A 14064-nucleotide genomic window follows, 5' to 3' on the forward strand; every position below is an offset into this window, starting at 1 on the left:
CTTATTATCTGACAAAAATATTTTGGGTAGACTATTTTTTTTAATAAAAAAATATGGAAATTAAAACTAAGGTAGTTATTGAATGGCCAAATATTTATTTAACTTTTTTTTTTTTCTATTGTTTTGATGTTTCATTAATCACAGGGATGCGTAAGGAGGAGAAACTTCCAATTTAAATAAAATAACAAAACATCTTATCTTGTCTACAAATATGTACAAAAATCTAAATAATCATGTTTATATCTTACATAAGTATTAAAGATTTTATTCTATTCATTCAATAAAAAAAAAAAAAGTTTGAAAATGACTTCATAAATAACATTTATCGATGGTTGAAAAAAGTTCGAACCATTAATTATATATATATATATATGATGGGACAAAAATTGATACCAATCATGCATGTTATTGATAGGCCTAATGTGGAACATGTTGGACGTAATTGGCATATAACATATATAAGAAAGAAAAATTAAGACATTTATGAACTATGAGGAACAGAGGAACATGTTTGGAGATACTTGGTAATATCATAAACCTGATGTGGATGTTAGAAAAATTGATAGTATGGGTAAGCTAAAGGATATCATCACCTTGTTCATATGGGAAGAATGCGGAGAAATATGGAGCAGCAGCAACTCAAGCATCTTCAGTTTGCACTGTCATGTCCTGTATGCCTAATTCATGATACATACCATGCACAAAATCGAGCGTTTGTCGATTGTCCGATCCTTTCTTTGTCTGTAACAACAGTGATTTCACGAATGTCAGAACTGGGACTGGAAAATCAAATATACACAACGAATCTAACAGGTAACAGCACAACATAACAAAAAGAATTATTCACCGTTGCAGATGCATAAACAAGTATGCACAAATGAAACTACCAGTTGATATCACAACATAACAAAAAGGATGATTAACGATTGCAGATGCATAACAATGTTGGAAATGACAGAACACAATTATGCAGAGAGTGAGCCAACAACTTGACCAGATATTAATTCCCAAAATCAAATATACAGAATGAAACTACCAGGTAACATCATAACTAAAAGGATTATTAACGATTGCAGATGCATAATAATGTTAGAAATGACTGAATACAAGTATGCTTAACACTAGTTACTCTACCGTTAGAGTGAGCGAGGCAACAACTTGACCAGGTACTAATTCCCAAAATCGCGCTTGAGTGACTTCTAATATGTCTTCACGGGATGAAATCTGTTAAAATATAAAACTATGAACATTCATGTAACATCATGAACAACAAAAGGTACTCTCGGTTATCTATAAACAGAAGACAAAATAATTGACAAAGAGTTCCTTAATTTTTCACATTTAGAAATGTAAGCAATTTAATTCACAACATCCGTGGTACATGATATAATGCATGCTTATGCACAAACCTGTCTCCAACATTTACTTAATGCTGAAGTTGGAATGCTAGGCGGTGCCATTTGAAGTAAAACACCACTGGTTGCTCTAAAGAGAGGCATGACAATCATAAAGACTGCAACTGAAACCAGTCCTAAGCACAAAACTTCAGCATTTTGAACCCTGCCAAGGAGGAAATGCAAGTTGCAAGTGAGATTAGAGTTGAAGCAGACAACTTGAGAAAAAGGATCGATTTGTGCATTGTTAGTTTACCCAAGAGACAAAAACCAGGATGCCAATATCAGACCTGCACTGAGAACCATTGGCAAAAATGATTCAAAGATAAACATGTCACTAAAAGATTTATATTCAGACAAGGCATGCATATTCACACGCAGTTATTGGAAGAGCAAACATGCATGTAGAAGTGAAAGAAGAAGAGAGAGGAGAATATATTTTACCTGCGGATAGAATCTGCAAGAACATGCAAGCAGATTGAATGGTAGTTCATATCTTCAGCTTTTCTGTACACTAAAAGCAAAGATCTAGGGATGAGACAATCAACAAAATCATGGACCTGACGGCTTGAATGATAAGCCAATAAATATGAAGATTGTCTTGGCAGACACAGATGAACTCATACAACATAATCTACTATCTTGATGTCAATTCAACCAATTTTTATAGTGGACATGCCATAATGAAATTCCCATTGATAGATCCATAATTCAAAATTTTAAAAAGTAATTAATTTTTAATAAAAAAGAAAAAGAAAAATTAGGACTACATAGACAAAAAGTGGAACGAAAAATTATAATTTTACCATGATTTTATATTCTTCACAATTAGTTTTTAAATTTGCCCTTGAAAATGAGGTAATATGTCAGTTTAGAGCTTTATTACAAGTATGAGAACATTATTGTTCAGAAAAATACAATCATATAACCACACTTAAATAAATATCTTTTTACGAACACTAAATAAATACTATAGATATTATACAAATTATGGGAAGCTGGGAGAGAGTATATGTCTGTATCATGTACTTCAAAAGCAATGAACGAAATGACCTAATAGTATGTAGTTACTGGATATTTACAATGTCCTACGCCTAGTCTTGTGAAAAATATTAAATCTAATACTACTATCTTAAATCTAACACATACGCCTAGTCTTGTCAATGATGCCAGATGATGTAACCTAAAAAAGGGGACTCACCAAGATTAAGGCGAGCATAGCTCCTGAAGAACCAAACACCGATAAGATTGACCATTAAATTTGTTACGGCTGAGAAAATTAAATAGTGCCTGCAAGGTGAAAATAATTATCAGGTATACTAAAATCATGGTAAATCACTATAAAATATAACACAAGAACTCATTCAAATGAATAAACATACAAAATTAGATCAAGGTCATTATTACAAAGAAGCCTAGATACACTAAGAGTATCGAAATATATAGACATACTATGAATATCTAAATATTTGGACGTACTAAGAGTATCTAAATATATAGACATACTAGGAGAATCTGAATGAAAGAGTCTAGGACACCTAAACATCCCAATACACTGTCACACAATCGTATTAAGCAACAAAAATGCATGACATTTTTATGGTAAGCGTAACAGCAATGTATCTTATATATGCAAACACACACACACACACACATACATATAAGTTGATAGTTTTATAAAATATATGCTTCCCCAAAGGTGTTTGTTTATATTGTAAGAATATTTCCTAGTAGAATCAATCACCATGTCTGTGTCAAGTCCACAGACATGTCCTGTGGACATGAATTCTGCCAGCTAAAAATTACAATATGATTTTTTTTAAAAAAAAATATATATTAAAATAATTAAAAAAATTGCATAACAGGAACATCTACAAACCAAGGCATCTAAGGTACACAAAGGGAAATTAGAAACCTAAACCATTAAATATACGACAAGTTTAAGTGGCAAGAGCCTGAAAACAGCAAAATAGACTACCACCGAGGAATTGACAGGGGAAAAGCTTCTAGATTGTATTCTAATAAAGAATCACAGTTATATTACATCTCGTCTCCAAATTATTGTTTATGGAAACTACTTACTTGTGTTCAGATTCATCTTGTATAAATGCATGGAGTGCTTCCACAGCTAATGAGAAAGACAGGAACAAAAGAAATAGCTGTCTACACATGTAACGGAGTAGTAAATGTCCAGGTAGCAAAAAAGTATTAAACAGAAATTTATTTTTGGAGTTAAGTGAATTAAAATTTTCTTACACGTGATCATTCAGAAATGTATAGATAAATCAAATCACTTCAAGAGGTTAGGAGATCAGAAAAAGCAGAAGACCAGCAAGAACCAACTATGACCGCAAATGAAAATTAGCGTCTAAAATTGAAGAGCAAAGTGAAACACCACTCTGCTCTTTGGAGGTGTTATCCATTCAAAAATCAGGGTTTTGCTTCTATTCCACTAAAATATCCGGTTATGAATATTGAAAAGGAAAGAAATAATTCTTATAAAAGAAAACAAAGAAATAACTATAAGGTAATTAACTCATAGGACTTAAAGAGTTGATACAAATACATATCTAGATCAAAAGAACATGAACCAACCAGCCATCAATAAAAAAAGGATAGCATACAACAGAAGAGTTCCAGGGACACTAAATATGCATAAACATGTAAAATTTTGAATACTTACAGCATTAGTAAAGGCAGCCAAGACCTCTAGTCTTTTGTACCTGGTAAGACAAACCACTACAATTAACCGTCTCTAGTAATCAAATAAAGTTCGGAAAACCGTGAAAAGGTATGTGAGTATCCAAAACAAAACAAACTTGCAAGTTCATTGATATGTGCTCAAATTGTGACGCCTTATTTATGTTCCAATTCATATATGATTTTGTTCTCAATATACTTATAATTTTTCAATCACACCAATATATGAAAGTGATGATGCAAAATTTAAAATTAATATTTTCTAATTAGATGGCCAGTTAATAGTATACTTTCATTTTTCATGGGTTCATCTTTCACAACTCATAACAAGTTAGACAAGGGAATGATGAAATTGAAATTTACAAAAAATTAGGGAGAGAAATTGAAAACCATCCCTAAAATTTAGGCACAGAACTCAAAGATGCCAAGAAACTACTTTCAACAGAGTAAAAACTGATCGAAATAGTAACAATTAACTAAAAACTTAGTATACTTAAGTTGGCTTCAGAGGCATGAGAAAATAAAACCTTACCCGTAGGTGAAAACATGATCAGGCTTACTCCGAGAGGCAGCAATGGCAAACAATGAAAATGTTAAAAGACCACAGCCAAAAGTCAAATGAAATGCATCAGAAACCAGACCTGAATTCATAAGAAAAATATGAAGATAAATTACTGACACACGAAGAATAAATTTCGACATAAAGGATGGTGAATTAAAAGAGGAAAAATGATAGTGACGTCCATACCAATACGGCCAGTAAGGAGACCAACAGCTAACTCGGCAGTTGTATATAGGACATTAAGCGAAATCATCAGAAACAGCCTCTTCATATACCGATTCCCAGATCTCACATTCTCAAAAATTGTAAAGGCGAGCGACAAAACCGATAATTTATCGCTTGATTTATCCTTTACACTATAGAATTTATTACTTTCGGAAGCGAAGTAGCTTCCAGGCGGAATGTTTATGCTCGACATATTCCGCGAAAGCAAAGGCTTCGCCGAATCGTCGGAGTTGATAGGAATCGGCGTGTGGGGTGGCTCTTGCCATTGCTTAGACGAAGTTCGACGAGAAAAAGCGAACCTCCTATCATTGGCGCCAAATCCGGTATCTCTATTCCAAGAATCCTGGGAATCATTTGATGCAGTATCCATATTTTACAACGGGAGTTTGATTCTCCCAACATAAAACTTCGAAGCTACACGAGCAAAGCCCCGAAAACCATCCAACCTTCGAATTCGACACCAGAAATCTTGGGATTTTACGGCGGGAGATCTGGAAGAGAACAGAGAAGATCTCCGAGTTTCAAACTTGGATTGGCTCAGTGAAGAAAATCGAAAAAAAATATAATCAAACAAAACGAAATTGGTAGGAAGCTGAGACACGGTGGCGATGGCTGAGGACTTGGAAGTAAACGAAGAACCTGGATTTCGTTAAATGGAACGTCACGTACGGCGCTCTTCAATCTTTCATTTATTTTTCCTAAAATATACTCTTATTTTAAGAAAATAATAACTAAAAAAATAGTGAAAAGAAGAATGAAATTGGAAAAAAAAAGGAAAGAAAGTAAGTTGTTTGGCCCGAGAGGTTAGAAGGACAATATTTTCACAAAAAAAGAAAACNAATTTGCCCAAAGAGGACAATATACGTTAGCTGTGGATCTGGGTCGTTATAAATGATATCAGAGCCAGACACCGGACGATATGTCAGCCTTCTCACTGTTCCCCGAATGGGGTAAACACAAGGTGATATGCCGGTAAGGACGCTGGAACCCAAAGGAGGTGGATTTGGGGGAGGTCCCACATCGATTGGAGGAAGGAAAGGGTGCGAGGACACTAGGCCCAAAAGGGGAGTAGATTGTGATGTCCCACATTGGCTGGGAGAAGAACAAACCACCATTTATAACTGTGTGGGAAGGAAAACAAACACCATTTATAAAAGTGTGTAAACCTTTCCCTCGCAGACGCGTTTTAAAGCCTTGAGTGGAACCCCAAAAGGGAAAGCATATTTGCTAGCGGTGGATTTGAGTCGTTACAGTACCAATTTCTTAGCAAATGTAAGATTTTTTGCTCTTATTTAAATTTATGGTAAAATTAGAGACTTTTTTTATTTTTATTTTTTATTTTATCTTTCGTTATAAGTTGATCGGATGTTAATAGTTAGCTAATGGTGACACCGACATGAACATAACGCAACAGCTAAGACATCCACTTCTTTCCGTGAGGATGAAGATTCGAATTTTCAACATTCTCGGGGAAGCATTTATGGTCGTTACTCATGGCTAGACAACCTGTGCTATCCAAAAGGTTGTTTTCTCTATCAGTCTGATACTCATGGCAAGACATCATGTGCTATCCAAAAGGTTGTTTTCTCTATCAGTCTGATACTCATGGCTAGACATCATGTGCTATCCTTAAGAGCCAATGATCCTTCATTTTTTCTTGTGTTTTCAACAAACTGACAACTGAACAAGTGTAGCATGATGAACAATACAAAAATTGTACAAGCTCAGGGGTTGAAATCAAATATTCAGACATATCAATGTTTCAAAATTGCAGATGTATCGTCTCCTCCACTTGAATGTAAGTGATCCATATTTCTGCCATCAAGCAAAAGTTCCAAGTCCCACCTTTGAGCTCCTTTAACTGCATCATAGAAAGAAAAACAATGAAGAAACCATAAGAGGCATCATATTAATGAGATTTATCTGTGAGATCTCACGTCGGTTGGAGACGAGAACAAAACATTCTTTAAAAGGGTGTGGAAACCTCTTCCTAGCAGACCTGTTTTAAAAATCTTAAGAGTAAGTCTGAAAGGAAAAACCCAAAGAGGACAATAGCTCTTTGTGGTGGACTTGGGCTGTTAGAGATGACATCAGAGACAGACACCAAGCGATGTGCTAGCGAGGAGGCTGAACCCTGAAGAGGGTGGACACGAGGCGGTGTGCCAGAAAGGACGCTGGTTCTCGAAGGGAGGTAGATTGAGAGGTCCCACATCGATTAGAAAAGAGAATGAGTGCCAACGAGAACGCTGAGCCCCAAAGGGGGTGGATTGTGAAATCTCACATTGGTTGGGGAGGAGAACGAAACATTCCTTATAAGGGTGTAGATAACTCTCCCTAACATATGCATTTTAAAAACCGCTTAGAAGAACCCAGAACCTCAGTTGAACAAACGATCAAACTGACAAATCAAACAGACATCAAAAGGGAAAGAATTCCTATTGTATACTGGTACAATTAACGCAATAGGAATTACCTTGTCACAATCTTAGATGATAATCAAGAGTATAGGCGTGAATATCTGAAGCACCTGTGCCAGGCCTGACAAAAACAGTCCACAAACAAAATTAAATGCCAAAACCATCCATTGAATTGAACAGCATCAACCCATTATACACTAGTTAGTAGGGAGCATGATTATTCAAAGAAATCGAACTAAAGAGAGCAGAACATGGCCTAAAGGCCTTAGGGATCTAGCATATATTATATTCTTTGGGCTTTCACTTTCGGACTTCCTCTTAAGGTTTTAAAACGTGTCCTACTAGGGAGAGGTTTCAACACCCTTATAAAAAATGTTTCGTTTCCCTCTCCAACTGATGTGGGATCTCACATTCCAACCCCCCTCTAGGGACCAACGTCCAACGTCCTCGCTGGCACTCATTCCCCTCTCTAATCGATGTGGGATCTCACAATCCACCCCCTTTCGAGGCTCAGCGTCCTCGTTGGTACATCGTCCGGTGTCTGGCTCTAATACCATTTGTAACAGCCCAAGCCCACCGCTAGCAGATATTGTCCTTTTTGAGCTTTCATCTTACACAACTACAGAGAAGATTAAATAGTTAATAGGCTTAGTGGTGAGATTATATATTTGAACTCCCACCCGGTGTTTCACCCCCAATTGATATTAATAATTCATGTGTTACACTCCATCAATTAAATTAATATCTAAGTCTACATATGAGTGGGAGTATAAAGAATTTTCATAAAAGATTAAATATATTATAACATCCCACGTCGATTGGGGAGAAGAACGAAACATTCTTTATAAGGGTGTGGAAACATCTCCACGTTTTAAAAACCTTGAGGAGAAGCTCGAAAGAGAAAGTCCAAAGAGAACAATATCTGCTAACGGTAGGCTTGAGATGTTACAACTNCGTGTCCTACTAGGGAGAGGTTTCAACACCCTTATAAAAAATGTTTCGTTTCCCTCTCCAACTGATGTGGGATCTCACATTCCAACCCCCCTCTAGGGACCAACGTCCAACGTCCTCGCTGGCACTCATTCCCCTCTCTAATCGATGTGGGATCTCACAATCCACCCCCTTTCGAGGCTCAGCGTCCTCGTTGGTACATCGTCCGGTGTCTGGCTCTAATACCATTTGTAACAGCCCAAGCCCACCGCTAGCAGATATTGTCCTTTTTGAGCTTTCATCTTACACAACTACAGAGAAGATTAAATAGTTAATAGGCTTAGTGGTGAGATTATATATTTGAACTCCCACCCGGTGTTTCACCCCCAATTGATATTAATAATTCATGTGTTACACTCCATCAATTAAATTAATATCTAAGTCTACATATGAGTGGGAGTATAAAGAATTTTCATAAAAGATTAAATATATTATAACATCCCACGTCGATTGGGGAGAAGAACGAAACATTCTTTATAAGGGTGTGGAAACATCTCCACGTTTTAAAAACCTTGAGGAGAAGCTCGAAAGAGAAAGTCCAAAGAGAACAATATCTGCTAACGGTAGGCTTGAGATGTTACAACTTATCTACTCAATGTGAATCAGAATAATATGAAACATGTATTTAATCAAATATCTGAATAAGTACCTTTTATTGATGGTGCCATAATGGAATGAGACTCTTCCTGCCTTGACATCCTCAACATACTGCAGTCACAAGAACAAGATCTAGTTGCTTTAAAGCCATCAAATATTTTGTAGCAAAATTACTAGTTCATTTACTGGTGACCCCGGACTTTTTTTATTTCCAGTTGTTGAGAGATAGGAATGTTTATTATTTCCATTCTCCTTTTAGCATGAAATTTTAGCCTCACTTCAACAAATGCTTAGAGATTTATTGGGTTGGAGAGAGGAACGAAACATTCTTTATAAGGGTGTGAAAACCTCTCCCTGACAGACGCGTTTTAAACCTGGAGAGAAAGCCCAAAGAGACAATATTTGCTAGCAGTGGGCTTGAACCATTACAAATGGTATCAGAGCCAGTCATCGCGAGGATGTTGGGTCTCAAAGAGGGGTGGATTGTGGGATCCCACATCGTTTAGAGAGAGGAACGAGTGCCAACGAGGACGCCGGACCCGGGGTGGATTATGGGATCCCACATTGTTTAGAGAAAGNCATCTTACACAACTACAGAGAAGATTAAATAGTTAATAGGCTTAGTGGTGAGATTATATATTTGAACTCCCACCCGGTGTTTCACCCCCAATTGATATTAATAATTCATGTGTTACACTCCATCAATTAAATTAATATCTAAGTCTACATATGAGTGGGAGTATAAAGAATTTTCATAAAAGATTAAATATATTATAACATCCCACGTCGATTGGGGAGAAGAACGAAACATTCTTTATAAGGGTGTGGAAACATCTCCACGTTTTAAAAACCTTGAGGAGAAGCTCGAAAGAGAAAGTCCAAAGAGAACAATATCTGCTAACGGTAGGCTTGAGATGTTACAACTTATCTACTCAATGTGAATCAGAATAATATGAAACATGTATTTAATCAAATATCTGAATAAGTACCTTTTATTGATGGTGCCATAATGGAATGAGACTCTTCCTGCCTTGACATCCTCAACATACTGCAGTCACAAGAACAAGATCTAGTTGCTTTAAAGCCATCAAATATTTTGTAGCAAAATTACTAGTTCATTTACTGGTGACCCCGGACTTTTTTTATTTCCAGTTGTTGAGAGATAGGAATGTTTATTATTTCCATTCTCCTTTTAGCATGAAATTTTAGCCTCACTTCAACAAATGCTTAGAGATTTATTGGGTTGGAGAGAGGAACGAAACATTCTTTATAAGGGTGTGAAAACCTCTCCCTGACAGACGCGTTTTAAACCTGGAGAGAAAGCCCAAAGAGACAATATTTGCTAGCAGTGGGCTTGAACCATTACAAATGGTATCAGAGCCAGTCATCGCGAGGATGTTGGGTCTCAAAGAGGGGTGGATTGTGGGATCCCACATCGTTTAGAGAGAGGAACGAGTGCCAACGAGGACGCCGGACCCGGGGTGGATTATGGGATCCCACATTGTTTAGAGAAAGGAACGAGTGCCAGCGAGGACGCTGAGCCCAGGGGGTGGATTGTGAGATCCCACATCGGTTGGAGAGGGGAACAGAGCATTCCTTATAAGGGTGTGGAAACCTTTCCCTAGTAGACGAGGTTTAAAACCACGAGAGGAAGCCCATGAAAGAAAAGCTAAAAAATGACAATATCTACCGGCGGTGGTTTGGACTATTACATATGTGGAAACCCCTCTCTAGCAAACGCGTTTTAAAACCTTGAGGAGAAGCCTGAAAAGGGGTGCCCAAAGAAGACAATATCTGTTAGCGGTGGGGTTAGGCCATTACACTACACCTTTATTTTTACGAAAATAAGGCTCAAATGCTTTGTGGTCATCCTTTTAGGAGGAAAGCATAGAAACTAAGGGTTAATGTATCAATTCAATAGAGTATTTGGCTGGAAAGAAATAGAAGAACATTTAATATATGAGTCTTATTGTAACTTCTCACAGTTTCAGTTTTTTTTTTAAAGAAAATAAGATTCTTATTCTTCACCATATGAGCCTCTAATGTACAAAATCCAAACATATTGAAGTTCAAAAGGCACGTACCAGTTTTAAGGTAACCAGCATGGATGAAAATGCAAGAGACTCGAAAGGTATATCGTCAAGAGAAAAAAGGCGACATTCTATAGATTCGGGACCAGGAGAGAAATGGGGTTTCTTCAACTTTCCCCTGAAAATTATATACGTCTACAAAAACAAACGTCGATTACGTCATATATTAAGTATACGGGACGCTGAGATATGATCAGGAAAAGATGTTTCTTTCTTACTTGGCCAATTAGAGGGATGTCTAGCTGAGCAAAAGGGGATGTAACTTCAACTTCTGCATTTGCTTCTTCCAAGGTTTCCCTAATTGCACCATCAACAGCTGACTCCCCAATTTCCATGTAACCAGCTGGGAGAGTCCTATTGAATAACTAGATCTCAAATGCAGTAATAAAAGTTATCAAAGAAGGAAGGATTAACTAAGTGTCAATAAGTTATTCGCTGCCGCGTCATGCACATTTTGGTTTTCTTAACGGATTTAAACATCGTCAACGTACATACCATAGGCCATAAGATGGCTCGATCTTCCTCTTGCAAAGTAAGATCTTGTCATCATGATGAATCAAACAACCCACAACCTACAAGTATCAATCCAGAAAATACGTAAAGTATAGATATTATCCATATAGGAGAATAAGCTAATGAGCAAGAATGTAACAGCTCAAGCTAGCAGATATTGTTCTCTTTGGGCTTTCCCAGTTGAAGAAACCCATTTCTAATAACCAAAAGTCACTAATGGTATCAGAGCCAGACATTGGGCAACGTGCTAGCAAAGAGGCTAAGTCCTGAAGGGGGTGGATTGAGGGGTCCCACGTCCATTAGAGATAGGAATGAGTGCCAGCAAGGACGCTAGGCCATGAAAGGGGGTGGATTGTGAGATCTCGCATCGGTTGGAGAGGAGAACTAAACATTTTTTATAAGGGCGTGGAAACCTCTTCCTAGCAGACACATTTTACAAACCTTGAAGGGAAGCCTGAAAGGAAAAGCCCAAAGAGAACAATATCTGCTAACGATGAGCTTGGACTGTTAGAAAGAAAATATAGCAAAGTCCACGTTGCGAACATGGTTCGCAATGGATATATCTGCATGTACAAACTCTTTAACACTAGCGTAATATATAGCTCTAAGCAAATCCACAAGTAAAACATAAAAAGAAACATAAAATAAGAACAGAAAACGCAAACTATAACAATACTAGTGCAAGATATGTTTCCAAATGATGATATATGAACAAGAAACTTTTTCCAAATAGAAACTGCGATACATGCTTAAACATTCAGATCTTAATTGTAGTAAACTCCTGCTAAATTATAATAGTAAAGCAAAGAACATTTCATGTTTGAACGGAAAGTTATCCATCTTTTATCACTGAATCAATGAAGATATATGATTATCTTGTTCTTATATTCACGTTCAAGTAATTACATAAACTATTTGGTTACGAAAAAAATGCCTCACTGACAAAATTTTAAAGTTGGCCTAGCAAACTACAAAAATCTAATGCAAAACAAGAGTATTACCATTTTTGGATTCTGATAGGTTATCTTCCCACAAACTGTGCAAATAGCTCTCAGTTTCTCCTCATCATCAGGAATTCCATGCTTTGTTTGGCCTCCACACCACTGGCAGAACCGTACATTACGGATTTTTTCCTGTATAAGAGATTCCATTCGTATATGTTGTAAGTTGTAGTGAAGAATAGGTTCGTGTATCTCCTATGCATGTATTGACATTTATTTGGTTCATAACCCTTTTTCATGTATGACGTTAACACTTCTATGCCTATATAAAGGGTTGTCTAGGATGGTTGAGAGGTATTGAATTTGAGTGTCATTTAGGAGGAACTTTGTTGAGAGGTTTTGTAGTGTGAGAGTGTGAGATATACATTTCGTAAACACTTAGATTATTGAGATTGGTTGCTACCCGTGGATGTAGGGGAATTTCTTCGCTCCAAACCACGTAATCTTTGTGTCTCTTCGTTTAATTTTTGTTTGTGGGTGTGTGAGTGCGGTCAATCTTGCTTCAACAATATAGCCGGTCAGTGCGATGAATGCAAAAGCTAAATGCAATAAAAATGAAAAGAAATTCATACAAATCACCCTAGGTTGGGAGTTTTTCATTGATCAAACATAAAACCTTGTATGTATCATTTGTTACCAAGCAACCCATCCTACGGCTATACGTTTCTATCACCATTAAGGGGACCAATATCTAATAGGGCAAGATGAACTTTCCCCAGATACACAATTAATCGTCACAATGAACCCAAATGAATGAAAACAGGCACCGTAAGTGAAATTGATACTCATCAATCAAAAGAATGACTCACAGCTGAGTGGACTTCAGTTGAAGATGATGGCGGCGGTGATTCTGACATAGACAAGGGAGACGTGGAAGTGCCGTCTTGATTTGCCTCAGAACATGTAGACCCACAAAACGCTTTGAAAGAAGCAGTTCGAGGAGCCAAGAACATGGAACCGCTGCTAGCACATGACAATCTTGAAGAAGAACAAGAAGACGACGTTGGCAACCGTTTGGAAGAGATGAAATTAAGACTGAATCCAACAATACTATTGGGTTTCAGAAGATTTGAAACAAACCCAGATGAACAACCGAACAGATGAACAGATTTTAGCATTATCAATCTTCAATTTCTTTGAATCGGTATGGAATTTGAAGTCGTAATCAACCAAAAGGATCTTCCAATGAGGAACTTGAATATCATTTCATCTCTTTTCTTCCATTTTTCCAATTGAGGTATGAGAGCCGTCAGCACGCAGCGGGCACAAAGATGAACGAAAATCTCGCGTTGAATTCGGGCTCTGAAATTTTTTGGGGATGTCCGTACATCATATTCGGATTCGTCTCATCGGTAATGTTCTTATCCATTAGCCAAAATTTTCATTTTTTAAAAAAATAAATTATGTTTTATTTATTAACCTATACTCAAATTAATGAATGTGTTTTTCTAATTATAATTCTAATTCTAGTAAATGAATAATTAATTAAATATATGTTTTAATTTTTTTTTATGAATAAATAATTAGCAAATTGGTCATTTTTTAAGTAAAAAAACCAATAAATATTATGTCAAT

General features: G+C 36.7%; 2 protein-coding genes across 3 annotated transcripts; both read right to left on the reverse strand.

The window, feature by feature from the left end:
• Positions 1–386: 386 nt before the first annotated feature.
• LOC111789712 (metal tolerance protein C2) lies at positions 387–5551 on the reverse strand. Of its 2 annotated transcripts, XM_023670380.1 has the most exons (10): positions 4843–5551; positions 4627–4735; positions 4078–4117; positions 3477–3553; positions 2596–2684; positions 1839–1908; positions 1651–1689; positions 1410–1560; positions 1135–1224; positions 387–741 (listed from the first exon to the last, which is right to left on the reverse strand). In XM_023670380.1, exons 1-10 carry the CDS (start codon positions 5249–5251, stop codon positions 640–642), a joined length of 1176 nt encoding a protein of 391 aa, XP_023526148.1. In that variant the 5' UTR covers positions 5252–5551; the 3' UTR covers positions 387–639. The 2 variants fall into 2 exon arrangements, with proteins under 2 accessions (XP_023526148.1, XP_023526149.1); XM_023670381.1 differs by lacking the exon at positions 1651–1689.
• Positions 5552–6502: 951 nt separating this feature from the next.
• LOC111790315 (nudix hydrolase 23, chloroplastic) lies at positions 6503–13867 on the reverse strand. Its single transcript, XM_023671174.1, has 8 exons — positions 13299–13867; positions 12490–12621; positions 11471–11547; positions 11194–11329; positions 10970–11110; positions 9875–9933; positions 7355–7419; positions 6503–6742 (listed from the first exon to the last, which is right to left on the reverse strand). The coding sequence occupies exons 1-7, from the start codon at positions 13605–13607 to the stop codon at positions 7359–7361; spliced, it is 915 nt and encodes a 304-aa protein (XP_023526942.1). The 5' UTR covers positions 13608–13867; the 3' UTR covers positions 6503–6742; positions 7355–7358.
• Between the last annotated feature and the right edge of the window lie 197 nt (positions 13868–14064).

This window comes from Cucurbita pepo, chromosome LG03, assembly GCF_002806865.2.
Source record: "Cucurbita pepo subsp. pepo cultivar mu-cu-16 chromosome LG03, ASM280686v2, whole genome shotgun sequence".
NCBI lineage: Eukaryota > Viridiplantae > Streptophyta > Magnoliopsida > Cucurbitales > Cucurbitaceae > Cucurbita > Cucurbita pepo.

What these genes read in the sequence shown, in the direction of transcription:
- LOC111789712 (XM_023670380.1), bottom strand. Translation starts at nt 5,251, where the DNA reads ATGGATACTGCATCAAATGATTCCCAGGATTCTTGGAATAGAGATACC. An exon ending in CAAGATGAATCTGAACACAA is followed by an intron (nt 2,685 to 3,476) that starts GTAAGTAGTTTC and finishes TTCACCTTGCAG; the next exon opens with GCACTATTTAATTTTCTCAG. An exon ending in TCCTGGTTTTTGTCTCTTGG is followed by an intron (nt 1,561 to 1,650) that starts GTAAACTAACAA and finishes CCTCCTTGGCAG; the next exon opens with GGTTCAAAATGCTGAAGTTT.
- LOC111790315 (XM_023671174.1), bottom strand. Translation starts at nt 13,607, where the DNA reads ATGCTAAAATCTGTTCATCTGTTCGGTTGTTCATCTGGGTTTGTTTCA. An exon ending in GAGCCATCTTATGGCCTATG is followed by an intron (nt 11,330 to 11,470) that starts GTATGTACGTTG and finishes GTTATTCAATAG; the next exon opens with GACTCTCCCAGCTGGTTACA. An exon ending in TATGGCACCATCAATAAAAG is followed by an intron (nt 7,420 to 9,874) that starts GTACTTATTCAG and finishes TGTTTTTGTCAG; the next exon opens with GCCTGGCACAGGTGCTTCAG.